Below are 13629 nucleotides of genomic sequence, written 5' to 3'. Positions count from 1 at the left end.
CACACTTGGTCTGCTGGAGCTGCTGAACACCACCATCGGGACACCCCATATGGGGGCTGTCGACTTGGTGGCCCTGCACAAGTTGCTTGAGGCCATCATCGGGCAGCTGGGCCAGCAGGAGTCGTCTGTCCTGGAGCCAGGGCAGAGCCCGACCCCCAGCCTGGCAAAGGACCAGGACAGCAAGGCCCAGCCTGGCCAGGAGAAGGAGGAGGACGGAGCCCTGGGCACCGGGCAGCAGCTCTGGAAACCAGAGGAGCAGCTGGATGAGGAGGACACGCTGGAGGGGACCAGGAGCAACTCCGAAGTCTCCTCCATGGCCAAGGAGCTGATGCCAAAAACAACAGAAGAGAAGGAGAGAGCTGTCTCCAAGGTAGATGCTCTTGCTGGTCCCTGGGTGCTCCCCCACAAGACGCCCCCTCCTCTGGGCTCTGCGCTGCCCTCGTGCCGCCCTCAGCCCAAGGGCTGGGTTAAGCCCGAGCTCCCGCAGCAGAGCACAGCGGGGTCCAGGTCCCCAGGGACCCTCCCCTGGGGTCATCCCCCACCCGCTCTCCCAGGAAAGGGCTTCGCTCCAGGATCTGTGGGAGGAGATCAACAAGTTTAAGGAGGTGCAGTCTGGCCTGGCAGAGGACGTGCGGGAGATGAAGGAGGCGATGCAGGAAACGCATTCTGGAATGGAACAGAACATGCGGGAGATGAAGGAGGAGATGCAGAAGGTGCATTCTGGCCTGGCAGAGGACATCCAGGAGATGAAGGAGGCGCATGTTGGCCTGACAGAGGACATGCGGGCCATGCAGGAGGCGCATTCTGGCCTTGCAGAGGACATCCAGGAGATACAGGAGACCCTTGGCCTGGTGAGTGTCCCCTGGTGCCCCGGGAGGGAGCTGGGCCCTTGTCCCCTCCCTGTTCCTGCTGCCCTGTCACACTGTGCCCGTGCCCCACGGCCATCGGTGTCACCAGCATGAAGGGAAGCAGGAGGGAAGAGTGGGAAGGGTGTCCCAAGAATTGCTAAGGCACTTCTGAACTAGAGAGCCATCCAAACAGAACCATGGGAAGGGAAGGAGGGGAGATAAAGCTCTGCCTGCGCAATTCAGCCGCGGCCTCCAGGCACAGCCCTGCCCAGCGTCCCTCTGCCTCGTGCCCCAGTTCATTTGGGGATGCTCTTTAAATCCCGCTCCCACATTTGAACGGGTGTCTCTCTCCTCGCCCAGCTCCAGGGGAAGCCCCAGGACGCTGCCGGGCTGCGCAGGGACAGGAGGCGGCTGCGTCCCCCGCTCCCTCGGGGACACCAGCCCTCCTGCCTCGGGGCACAGCCTGTGGGTTGGGGGTGCTGGGCAGCGATGCTGGGGCTCCCATCCCTGGAGGTCCCGTCCCCCTGGCTCTATGGCCGGTCTGAGCCCATGATCCCTTTGCATTTGGGCTCTCATGTTCAACACGAGTTTGGCCCCGCGAGATGGTGGTTTGGGGATGGGGACTGAGGACACGGCGGGAGGTTCTGGGGTCTGTCCTCACGGCTGCCCAGCTGCTAGTAACCCTGCTGCCCTTTGCCTCTTCTTCCCAGGAGGGCGCTGGGGGCCAGTCTGCCCCCACCGAGCCCACCCAGGTAGCCATGGATACCCAGGCCAGGAAGCGCTCCGCACTGGGGCCGAAGGGACGGACGTGGGACACAGCCTGGGATGGAGACCAGCAAGGGGACTGCAGGGTCTGGCTCCCCGGGGATGCAAGCAGGGACACAGGGGGAACCAGTGACCCCTGTGAAGTTGTCAGGCACTCCCTCTGCTCACGCAGGATCTTGTGGTGCCGGCGCCACCACCCTGGGGTTGCAGCCAGGATCCCCGGGCACCCAGGCCAGCACCTCGGGGATGCAGCCACGATCACCTGGGACCCACACCACCACCCCTGGGGTGCAGCCTGGGTCCTCCAGCTCCCAAGCCACCATCCCAGGGGATGCCCAAGAGCCGGCCAAGCCCTGGGGCTCCACCAGCACCTCCAGCTACGAGTCGGAGATGCGGGAGGTTCTCTCCCAGGTTGGGCAGCTCGGCCACCTCTGCGCTGGTCTGAAGGAGCAGGTGGAGCAGCTTAAATCTACCAAAGCAGACCATGCAGATATTGACAACGTGCGCCGGCTCTTCCCGGAGGGAGGTGAGAGCACCGGGGGGCTGGTGGGGGTTGTTCGGTGTGGGGACACCCTGGGTCAGGGGCTCGTCATGCTCAGAGCCTGGCCCCAAGGCTGAGACCCCCTCACCGACAGCACATCCCCTTGCACCATGTCCCTCTAGGCCGGCAGAGCATCACCAGCATCCTGGCCGACCTCAAGTGCCAGGTGGCCTTCCTGCAAGACATGGCCAGGGTCCTCCATGGGCAGGAGGAGAAGGTGAGCCGGCAGCAGTCCCCGAGGGGCTGCGGGGATGCCAGTTTGGGCAGGGAGGGGGCAGCCAAAGGGTCCCTGTGCCAGAATGACACAGGGGGCTGTGCCCTCACCACCCCCACTGCCGTTCACAGATCAGGAAGGTGGAAGATGCTCCCAGAAAGATGAGGGCGGCTGGAGCCGGCAGGAAAGCAGACGGCAGCGGCCAGATGACCCAACAGTCGCGGTAAAAGGATGGGAGAGGGTTTCCTACCCCACAGGGCTGCGAGGGAGCCTGAGGTCTGGGAGCATCCCAGTTTGGGGGCCGAGGGACACCCCCACGAAGGCTAAACCTGCCCCTGCCCCTGTCTCGCTGGCCAGGCCCAAGGGACAGAAGGTCAAGGCAGAGCGGAAGGAGTTGGGGAAGCAGCAGGAGCCAACCCAGGCCGAGCTGGAGCAGTTTGTGGCCGAGTATGTGAATAAGTTGGTGATGGAGACAGCAGAGCAGCTGCAGGCAGAGGTGAGGCCCGGGGGCAGTGCTCCCAGCCCCCGCTGGCTCGGGGGGAGTCCTGGCAGTGTCCCGGCCACGTTCCCTGGCCGGATGTGGCCGTGGAGCCTCCACGGCACCTGGGCTTGTGGGCGGCATCCAACGTGGCTCAGAGCTGATTCCTCCTCCCCTACCAGCAGCTGGAGGAGCCGAGGGCAACGGTGCAGAGCGGGGGACACGAGCACACAGGGTGCCCCGGCTGCAACTGGGACACCAGGGCGCTGCTGGGGAAGCTCCTCCAGCACTGCAAGAAGCTCGAGGAGCAGCTGGAATCCCTGGCCCAGAAGGCAGGCGGCAAGGTGGAGAGTTACCCGAAGTGGAGGAAACAGGTAAGGAGACACGGTGTAGGGGGCTTGAGCTGCCAGGACCCCCCAGGCATTTCTGCTTTGCTGTAACGTGGGGGAACCCCTCGCTGCCCCCCTAATTGGCTTGTGGGAGTCAGCAGCATGGAAGGGATTTAAAGCCTTGGAGCAAATGTCCTGCTTGCACTGAGAGCCCGCAGCCACCAGCCAAAATACCCTGGGTCTGTCCCCGCGGGGCAGCCACCCCCTGGCTCAGCACCGCCTTGTCCTCTTAGTCCCTGCAGCAGGACGAGCAGCTCAAGTGCCTCCAGGCCAACATCATGCAGCTCCAAAAGGACTATGAGAAGTTCAGCTCGGCCCTTGCAAACCTCCAGCAGGATGGCCAGCAGGAGCAGAAGGACATCAAGGTGGGTGGCTGTAACCCGCAGGCAGAGCCCAGGCTGGGACCCCAAGGGATCTGTCCCCCTGCCACCCTGCTCGCAGCCCTGCACAGCTTCCCGATGCCTTTCCTGGAGGTTTCTGATGGGGTGGGGAGGGGAGGCAGGGGCTGCTCGGCTGGCTGGGGGGCAGCTCCGACCCTGCCGTGGCGTCACGGGCTGCTGTCTGCCTTGGGAGGCTCTGTCCCAGGCCCTGGAGAGGCTCAAGAAGCAGAAAGCAGACAAGGAGCAGCTGCTGGTGCTGGGAATCGATGAGGTAGGGGCTCGAGGGGCCCTGGTGCCAGCCAAGGGTGTCCCGGGCAGGGTGACAAACGCCCCTTGTCCCTTGGGTGCCGGCTGGCAGAACCAACCAGGGGGAGGGAGGATTTCCAGCCCGGCTGCGGGTCCCTTGCCAGGTCCCTCTGTGACCCCGAGTGCCTTTGGCTGGTGGGAGCAACCCCACGGGGGTGATGGGGTGAACAGGGCCACGTAGCCACTTCTCCCTCTCGCGTTGTCCCTGGATCCTGTCCCCACCGCTCTCCCGCCTTTCCCCGTTGCTAGAAAGCAGACAAAGCCGCCCTGGCTGACAAAGTCAGTCGCAGCCAGTTTGAGGCGTGCGAGGAGCGGCTGAACAAGGCGATGGAGGAGGTGACGAGCCGGGTGACGGGCCAGGAGGAGGGCTGGCACTGGTTCCAGAAAGAGCTGCAGAGACAGATGGACTGCAAGGTGAGGGCTCGTCCCCTCCACGCAGAACTGGCACCTTGGGGGCCTGGCAGCCTGAGGCAGCATCCTTGCGAGGGTGCCCCTTCCCGGCTGTCCCCCTGGGGACCGCCATGTCCCATCCCGGGGTAGATGGCTGAGGGTGTCACCCGTCCACAGCTGGACCGCTGGGAGCTGGGGGCGTTCTGGGAGCAGCAGGAGGAGCCGTGGAAGAGCCTCAGCGGGCAGCTCCAGAAGGCGCTGCAGCCAGAGCGTGACGATGCCGCTGGGATTAGGAAGTGAGTGCGATGGGGACAGCGGTGCCTTTGGCAGTGCTGACCCTGTTCCTGCTGGCTGTCCCAGCTTGTGCCGCTGTGGTACCCTGGCGTGGGAGCCGTGTGGGCAGTGCCCCTGGGGATGCTGAGCAAGTGGCTGTGCCTTGTGCTCCTGCCAGCTGCAGCTTCCCAGTGATGGAGGGGGCACAATGAGGGGGCACGTGTGGGAGGAGCCCTCCCGAACCAATCTTGAGGGGTGGGTGCAGAGGCTTTTTGTGGCAGGGGACGGTGTGCAGGTGGGGCTGTGCACCCCAGGAGCTCCCCAGCCCTTTTCTCCCCTCTCCAGGCAGCTGCTGCCTGGTTTCCATTGCCTGTCCTGGGACTGGCCCCTCCACATGCTGGCGCCTGGACTGTGAGTAACTGCCCCCTGACCCCTCCCTGGCGTCGAGCGACACATGGGGTGCCACCTGCCGGGCACTGAGCACCCTGTGTCCTGTCCCACAGGGAGCGGACGGGCGAGTCCAGGTACCCCACTGTTCCGCGGAGCTGCGGGGGCCCACACACCCTCATGCCCCCGCGCTTCCAGCCCCAACCGCCCAGCACCCCACGGCTGTCCCCATCCGGCGCCCGCAGCCCCAACAAGGTAGGGATGACAGAGGTGGGGAGGGGGATGCTGAGCCTGCGGGGGGATCCATCCGTGCCTCAGTTTCCCCAGGGAGAGCTGGCTGGGGGAGGGTTGCTGGGGGATGCGGAGTGGGGTCCCGTGTTTGGGTCACATGCTCTCCCCTTCCCAGAAGGATGCGATGCAGCTGTCGGGCCAGGACGGCACTGATGGGAACTGGCAGGACGAGCAGCTCTCCATAATGGGGGGCTCTCAGCTGCCCACAACGCCAAGGGCCACCCCAGACACCATGACCTCGAGGAGCCGGCCAGGTATGGCCCTGTCAGGGCACCGGGGGGCAGAGGACACCCTGCTGTCTGGGGGGACGGGTCTGTGCCCGCAGCTGGGCAGGGTGGGACAGGGGTCTGGGGTCTGGGCTGGGATGTGGGAGCAGCACGGGCTGCTGGGGCAGCCGCTCCTCGTGGTGGAGCTGGAGGGAGCTGGGGGGACATAGGGGGTGGTGCTGGCAGTGTGGGACAACAGCCTGCGTGCTTCAGGGTGGGGGCAGCGGCTGCAATAAATGGCGATGGGCAACCAAGTGCCGGTGTGGTCTGAGTGGGGGTCCCTGGGGCAGGATGGCAGAAAGCCCCGCTGTGTTTGCTTTTCAGGAGAAAAATAAGTGCTAAAAAGGCACTTTGGGGGTGCCCAGGTGGATCCGCTGGTACCCAGAGCCCCCCAGAGGGAGCACTGGCAGCAAACCGGTGGGCACCAGGGCAGAGCCAGCAAAGGCCCATCCTGCACCCCGGGTGGGGCTGAGGTGTCCATGGGCTTCAGAAACACCCCCTGGGACTAACTGGGGGGATGGGGTGAGGGGGTAACCAGGGGGCTGTGCAAGAAGCCAGGCTGACTGTCGGCAGCCAGAGGAGGGGAGTGCTTTGCTCTGGGTCGGGGGACCCAGAACTGGGGGCACGCAGCAGCTCCGCGCCACGCCCTGGCGTGCCCACAGCCCCATGTCGCAGCACTTTGCAACCGCAGGAAAGCACCTGGCACTTCCGGCTGATGGGCGCTCTGGTCACGCCCACAGCCCTCGGCTGACAGACGGGGCCCTCGTTTAATGAAACGCCTGGGAGCAGAGAAGCTTCTGGAGCACTGACCGTATACGGGCCCAGCTCGGATTCCCTTGGGCTTGCCAAGGAGGCTGTGGGACCTTCCGGCGGTTTCGGTGTGGGGCTGTGGGCGGAGCGTTGTCCTCAGACTGCGGACCCTGCGGGAGCTCCCCGGGCAGAGCCCCCCCTGCCCCGCCGGCCGGTGGTTGTGTCTGCTGGGGACCCTGCGGAGCCACCAGCTTTCGTGAGTGGGGATGTGCCTTTGGAATTGTCATTCAAAGGGTAGATGAGCACAGCTCGGCTTCAGCCAGGACGCCTCTGTGCCTTTAGTTTTTGTTTTTCCCTCACCTTCCCTCTCGTGCGGAGCGACCCGGCCCGGGACGGGGGGGTGTGGGTGTGTGTGCTGAGGGAACACCTCGTACCCAGCAGCCTGCTCCGTGCTGCTGCTCCTTGTCCCTGCATTTATATACGATACACAAATGTAAAGCAAACGGGGGGGGTGCGTGGGAGCAGGAGCGGCTGGGGGCTCCTGGGCCGGGCCTGACGCCTGCAGCGCCTCACGCTTTCCCGCTCCCGTCGCGCCGCCATCTTCGGCACGGGCAGTGAAGCCGCCGCACTGAGGCCGTGCCTTGTGCCGCTGGGGAGGAGGGGAGCTGGTCGCTCTGGGAGCCGCTCTTGGAAAGCGGGCGGCGCACCCCGCCGAGGAGGGGGAGTTAACATCCTTTGAGTCCTCCGCCTCGGGTACCGGCGCCATTCGGGCAGTGGCTGATGAGGTGTCTGTCGCGGGGCGGGGAGAGCGCGGCCGCTGTGCCCTCACTAGAGATGGCGGCGGGGCGGTCTCTCGCGCGGACAGGACGGCGGCGAGCGGCGCTCCAGCCCCTGGCAGAGCTCGCGTGGCTGGGTGAGGGGACGGGACGCCCCCTCCAGCCTCGCTGCCTGCCAGGGATCCCCCTTCCCCTTTTCCAAACCTCCCGTTCCCCCTCAGCTCAACCCCTCCTTTCCCAGCCAGAGGGAACCCGTTCTCTGCCTGGCCACCCCCATCTTGGGGTCACTTGTCCCCTGGTTCCTGAGGTTCCGCCGGGTGGGCGTGGGGTGGGTTTGAGTCGAGCTGAGCCGAGGCCCGGCTCCCGGGGGGATGCTCTGCAGGGAACACCCCCCGCCCCAGGAGCGCTGCTGCTCCGGTTTATTTTCATATTTCCCGCGCCTAGCACTGCGCCCCAGCAGTGAACCAGCAGACTGCAGGTACCGAAGGGATCTCCTCCTCCTCCCCACCCCTTAAGGGGCGGTGATCACTGCAGGAGTAAGAAAAGGATACTGCAGGAGTAAGAAAAGGATGCTGCAGGAGCTGGGGTTGCCTTCTACATCTGTTGTTTCTTGCTTCAGAGCTGCGCCGGGGCTGCAGGACTCTCTGGCCGTGATGGTGAGCGGAAACAACTTTACAATCTGTCAAGTCATAAAACTTCCCAGCTCACAAGGTTATAAGGCAGGTATGTTCATTTCGACGTCGGGCGCAAGGGGGATCGTTCCACCGTTCATGCGCAACTTCTAACAATATGAGGTGTGTTTAAATACAGTAAGGTGTTATGTATTCATAATGACCCCAGGAACGCCTCTACATATTCATAACCTTTCCCACTTCTTATTAAAATGAGTCCCAGGTGATCATTTCCATAGTCTCCTCCTTGACCCCTCCCTGTTGCACCTGCGCAGTGCCATCTGGTGGTCTTGAGGAGGAGTCTTTGGATGAAGGCTCCTTCAGCCTCGTCACAGTGAACTCTTTACCTTTGGCTCATTATGTTGAATTGACTGGAACCCAAGCTGCCAAGTCGATTGAAATCAGACTGGTTCCGCCCTTTTGCTGTAAATCTTAGTTATCTCGTCTTCTCAAGTTTACATCTAGGTGCTGTAAAACCTCTTACCTTGGCATTCGACGAGGTTCTGTTTTTTCTTAACATAATGGGTTAGTTAGTTAGTTAGTTCCCTCTATCAGTTCCCCCCTTTTCGGGAAGGTTAGTAAATTCTTGTACTAACATGATGATTCCCTATTTAACCTTTTCTCGGACCACAAGTAAGAAGGCTGTTTCGACATGAGAAGACTTATCTTTCTCCCTCAAAGAACAAACAAATTCTCATGTTGAACAAAACATTCGTGTTGCTCTTCTGGGGCAGCTGATGACCGGGTGGCTGGTGCCCCGGCAGCAATGGCATCTGTTGGGCTGCAGCGGGAGCTCGCGCTCTTTGGCATGGTGACCCCGCTCACTGCAGTTCCTAGCGCTTTCCTTTTGGGTTTCTTCTTCCCAGTGCAATGGCCAGGTCCAGTTTGGTGTTATCTTTTAAAATCGTTAGTTTATACCCCGTTCCTTTTGCTGCCATTTCAGGATCTATAGGCGTGCCTGAGATTTGCATGGCTTGGACTACTGAATGTATTAACTGAACAAAGCACGGGGTCATACGTGGCACAAACAGTAAACCCAGATATGCAGATACTATCATGAAGCCTATTTTCTTCCACCAGGCTCCCCCAAATAAGTTACCCCACCAATGGCTAGTAAGTATAGAATTCCATTTCTGTACTGGTACATGTGCAACGCGTTTTGTCTCCTCTGCTATTTTCATTATGGCTTCCCCATTGCCATCTCTTTCCAAACAACACTCCGAAGTATTCAGTTTCCCACAGACGCCCCCCTCTCTTCAGCTAAAAGACAATCTCAAGCTACCTGATTTTGGTACACTGCAGCTCTGGTCTGAGACAATTGTCTTGCTATGAGATTCAGTGCCTCAGCCGTCTGGTTGCTTATTATTTCAACCACTGCTTGCAACCGAATAATTTGGTTTAGCATATATATAGGGGTATGGGATCCCCAGTTTCCATCTTGGGCCCATGTGGCTGGATCATAGTATTCAGATATTCTTTGTGCAGGCCATTCACCATCTTTCCAAGTTTGCATTCCTCCTATGGGGCATTTATTAAACTCCTCTCTGTTTCAAGTTTTGTCTTGCACTCCCCCTCCATCTGAATAGGCCCTCCTACCAACTTGTGTAAAACAGATCCTCTGTTCTCCCCTAGGGCAGGAGGCAGAGCCTACACCGAGTCCACCTTTCTCTAGGTTAGTTGCTACCCATAATTTCTGCCCTTGGATTTCACACTTCTCCAATTTTGTTCTATCATAACATCCAGAATTAATACGAGTGTGATAATTTAGAACATACTGGGTTAGTCTTCCTATTCTCACACGCTCGTAGCACTTGGTACAGGGATTAGCCAGGCTAAGTTGGGAACAATAAGTCACCGCTCCTGGCAAGAGGATCAGGTCCAGGTTTCCACGCTCTCTGGCCGAGCAGGTTGCAGCCAGCAGCCGAGGTCGTCGTCTTCTCGGCAGCGAGGGCCGTGTCCCTGCCTTTCCTGTTTTTGTTGTTAGCGTGGCGATTATCGTTTCCCAACTCTTGGCCTTCACTTCCTAGGAACAACAGGAGCAACACGGAATTTGATTTCTCTGTCTGCACTCTATTCTTTTCATCACTGGCGGACTCTCTAAATTCCCATTCACCCCTTCAGTAAATACCTCCCACCATTCTTGGCTATTTTTTTTCTATTCTTCCAGTGGCAACTAGAATCCTCAACCGAGCTCTGGTTTCCTGATCTTCTATTCTTAGACATTTATTACACAATCCTGTTGGTAAGTTCCCTTTGTGGATATGCTTATACCACAGTCCATTTACAACCCCGAGTCAACTTCAATTTCAGTTCGCCCGGTTCTTGAGATACTTTCAAGGTTCTTTCTTCCGTCAGGGGTCCTTTAGCTTGAGAGACGTGTGTCCATCTTTTCTCTGCCCTCCAAACAGCTGGTTCTGTAGTTAACAAAACAAGAAAAAGGCCCCTTCCATCATGGGGTTGAAGTTTCTTCTTTCCAGGTTTTCATTAGTGTTGCCCCCATATCTACCAAAAATTCTACTTGTTTGTTCTTTTGGGTTTCTTCTTCCCAATGTGGGAAGCACCACCCAGGCTGGTCCCCCAGAAGGACCAAAAGGTGATTGTGAAAAACAGAGTTTTCCAGGTTGCACCCGGGTTACTCTCCATGGTGTTTCGCAGGCTTTCTTCACTCTAGAATGGCGAATCCAGGCATTCTGTTCTCTAATATTGGTAGCAGTCAGTGGGTCTTGAAATGGACCTTCCTATTATGGTTTCAAAGTTCTCTGCAAAAGACTTCACATACTCGTCAGTAAAATGTGGCCCTCAATCAGAGGATCTAACAGCTGGGCCTCCAAGCCTTGGTATTATTTTGTGTATCAATGTTGTAGTCACCTCCTAAGCTTTTGCTGTCCTGGTAGGGAACACTTCTGGCCAACCTGAAAAAGCATCAGTTAATACCAACAAATATCGGTACCCCCCTTTTCCTGGGAGTTCTGAACAATCAGTTTGCCATTGTGGTCCAGGCCCATTCCCTTTCCCCATTTGACCCATTTCTAGCTTGGGCATATTTTTGGGATTAGTCTGGAGGCAAAGATCACACCGCTGTCACCTCTTCCACAGTGACAGACAAATCTCTAGCTCCTGTTTCCCTAATCAAATGTTTGCGTAGTGGTTCTAGTCCCCAAGGCCCCTTCTTCTGTTCTTCCCTTCCTAAAGGCCAAACCAGATGAGAGGGGGTGGTAAGTTTTCCCTGGGGCGTTTGAGCCCACCCTTCCTTATGATGTGATTCCTTTAAATCTACGATGAGTTTCGATTCTCTTTAGTACACTCTGGCTTACCTGTTAAAGAGACCTGCCCACCAAGGACGAGAGCACTTTGTGTTTTTACCTTGTGCTGAGCCGTTTGGTTTGCCTCTCTGTCCACCAGCCTTTTCCGATTCCGAGCTCACTTTCTGGCGCGCCTTAATGTGCATGATTGCCGTTTTCTTAGGAAGTTGAACTGCTTCAGTAGTTCCAATATCTCCTCCGCATGCTTGATCTGTTTGCCTCGAGAGTTCAAAAGTCCCTTTTCTTTCCAAATTGCTCTGTGCACGTGCACAGCCCTGAAAGCATCCTTGGAGTCAGTATAGATGCTAACAGTTTTACCTTGAGCTAGTTCCAGGGCAGAGTAAGGGCAATTATCTCTGCCTTTTGTGGGAAAGGATTTTTGGCAAAGGTCCAGATCACCTCAGGGCTGGCTGCTTCCGTCTATAAACCACTTTTGAGCGTTTTCAGTAGGAATGCCATCCACATATTGTAGCGTCTGTCCCTCATCAGCCCATCAGACACACAGCATGGTGATATGTCCCAGCAAAGATGCTGCTTCAGTGCTGGAGAGCCTGGCTTCCACACTCCTTTGTTTTGCTAGGAAGAACCTGTCCTCCCCCAGGGCTATGCTGGAGCTGGTTCAGCTTGGTGTGGTGGAAGCAGATCCAGGAACTACCACAGCTACTCCTTGAGCAGCCCCATCTCTCTGCCAGCTCCTGCACCCCTCGTTCTAGTGGGTCCTCCAGATACCCCGATAGTTGACACCCTGGGGGCAGCGCATCCCACCACCACCCACCCAGACCACACGCTTTCCAGCTTTACCTGGTGGGACTCAACTCCTGCAGCCTGGAGTATCCAGGAAGGGAATTTGGCAAGGCCCCCTCAGAGTGATGCAAAGGGAACAGAGGCCAGCAGAGCTGCGCGCGTTTCTACACATTCATGTGCCTTGGTACAGCCCAGATGACCACCAGTTGGGTCACTTTTGGACTTGTTTTAAGCCCAGACATAACCTGCTCCAGACCTGGTCTGTCATTTGTCATTCTGCACCCCCTGCTACAGGGATGAAATGAGGCATCTCCTCCAATTACAAAGTCTGCCACTGTGCCTTGCCATGACCCTGTGGCTTCACCCAGCCAGGCCTTGGAGATCTTCCCTTGCCCATCCCGCAGTTCCTCACCCAGAAGCGGACATCACTTTGAACCTGCGCAAAACGTCGTTGGAGCTGCTCCAGCTCATTTTGGCACTGCAGGATCTCAGCTGCTTTCTCTGCCTCATACTGATCCAGGAGCACCTTGGCTTGCTCCATCATTTCCCTGTCCTTCTCTTGGGACTGCTGCAGGTCCTTGCGCGTCCTCACCAGCAGCTTGTAGCGGGAAATGACGTCCTGGATGTCCTCAAACTGCAGCACAAGGATCCTGGGTTTAGTAATGCCCCTGCCCTCCCCTCATGACTGCAAGTCTCGTGCTGTTTGGCACCCTGTCCTGACCAGGGACAACACCTCCCCCAGCTGAAAGATTTCCCCTCTTGGCGAGCCTGCTGCCCCAGTTGGTTTGTGAGCGTCGCCACATTCCCTGTTTGATGGCCCCATTGTGCTGGTCCCAGAGCTGCCACTGCCAGCAGCAAGGGGAGATGTTGTACCACCCCCCAGTGCTCTGATAGGAAACAAAGCACAAGTGCAGCTGCCAGGGCCAAGTCACCCAGCCATGGGAGTGGGGCAGCCGGGCCGCAGGAGTGCAAGCGATGCAGGGAGGGACGCCCACACACCCTTGAGAGAGGGCTCAGCTTTCCCGACAGCTGCCTGGGCTCCCATTCTCGGGCAGCTTGGCCCTTCTCCCAAACCATCCATGTCACGTGAAACAGCGACACAAAGGGGTCCCCATGCCCCTCAGCTCTGTGCTGTTCCCCCTTCTAACACTTTTTCTTGGGTTTTCTCAAGCCTTCATCTCCTTTTCTGCTTTTCCTCCCCTCACTCTGGTCCCCTTGGCTCACCTGGCTTGCAGGGAACCTCCTCCCATCCCACCTGAGGTGTCTGCGTTTGACCAAGTGTCATGATTTCCCTGGACTTGCCTTATCTCCTCCAGGTTTAACATCCACATACAGCCCTCCCTGAGGCCATGATCTGTCTCTCATGTCCAAACTCACCTGTGGGGAGATCTTCACCACATCCTCCAGGTAGTTTTTGAAGATGGAGTGCTTCTGCACTTGGCTGCTGAGCTTCTGGTGTTCCTTTTTCAGAGCTTTGAGTTTCTTCTTAGCCCTCAAAAGCTCCATCTCCTTTTGTGTTTTCTCCTCTCTTTCTCTCACAGCTTTCTTCAGAGCTTGGACTCGCAGCTGATCATCTTCCTAGTGATGTTTCCCCCACCAGGAGATCACACTGGTACTGGACAAGCTCTCTACTGGACAAGCTCCCTGCTGCCCAAGCGCTATCAGGGCTTTCCCCATCTGCAGTACAAACCCCCATGCCCTGCCAGTCCTGTTCCTCACCCCGCCAGGTTCAAGGGAGGCTTGGACAGAAGTGCTGGCCCAAGACTGTCTCCCCAGGGGAGGTGAGAAGGTGGCGCTGTGTCTCAGGGTCACATCAGCGGAGCTGATCAGGAGCAGGCGTAACTTTAACCTCCTCAAA

General features: G+C 58.3%; 1 protein-coding gene and 1 long non-coding RNA gene across 2 annotated transcripts; one reads left to right on the top strand and one right to left on the bottom strand.

Moving 5' to 3' along the window:
- The first annotated feature begins 3569 nt into the window (after positions 1-3569).
- LOC139828478 (uncharacterized) lies at positions 3570-4277 on the top strand. Its single transcript, XR_011740152.1, has 3 exons — positions 3570-3600; positions 3809-3886; positions 4171-4277. It is a non-coding gene; the product is annotated as an uncharacterized lncRNA (long non-coding RNA).
- A 7150-nt stretch (positions 4278-11427) lies between these two features.
- LOC139828523 (coiled-coil domain-containing protein 42-like) lies at positions 11428-13364 on the bottom strand. Its single transcript, XM_071811552.1, has 3 exons — positions 13149-13364; positions 12219-12405; positions 11428-11447 (listed from the first exon to the last, which is right to left on the bottom strand). The coding sequence occupies exons 1-3, from the start codon at positions 13275-13277 to the stop codon at positions 11428-11430; spliced, it is 336 nt and encodes a 111-aa protein (XP_071667653.1). The 5' UTR covers positions 13278-13364.
- Positions 13365-13629: the final 265 nt, after the last annotated feature.

Source organism: Patagioenas fasciata, chromosome 8 (assembly GCF_037038585.1).
Source record: "Patagioenas fasciata isolate bPatFas1 chromosome 8, bPatFas1.hap1, whole genome shotgun sequence".
In the NCBI taxonomy this organism is placed as follows: domain Eukaryota; kingdom Metazoa; phylum Chordata; class Aves; order Columbiformes; family Columbidae; genus Patagioenas; species Patagioenas fasciata.
This window is presented reverse-complemented; position numbering and strand designations above follow the sequence as displayed.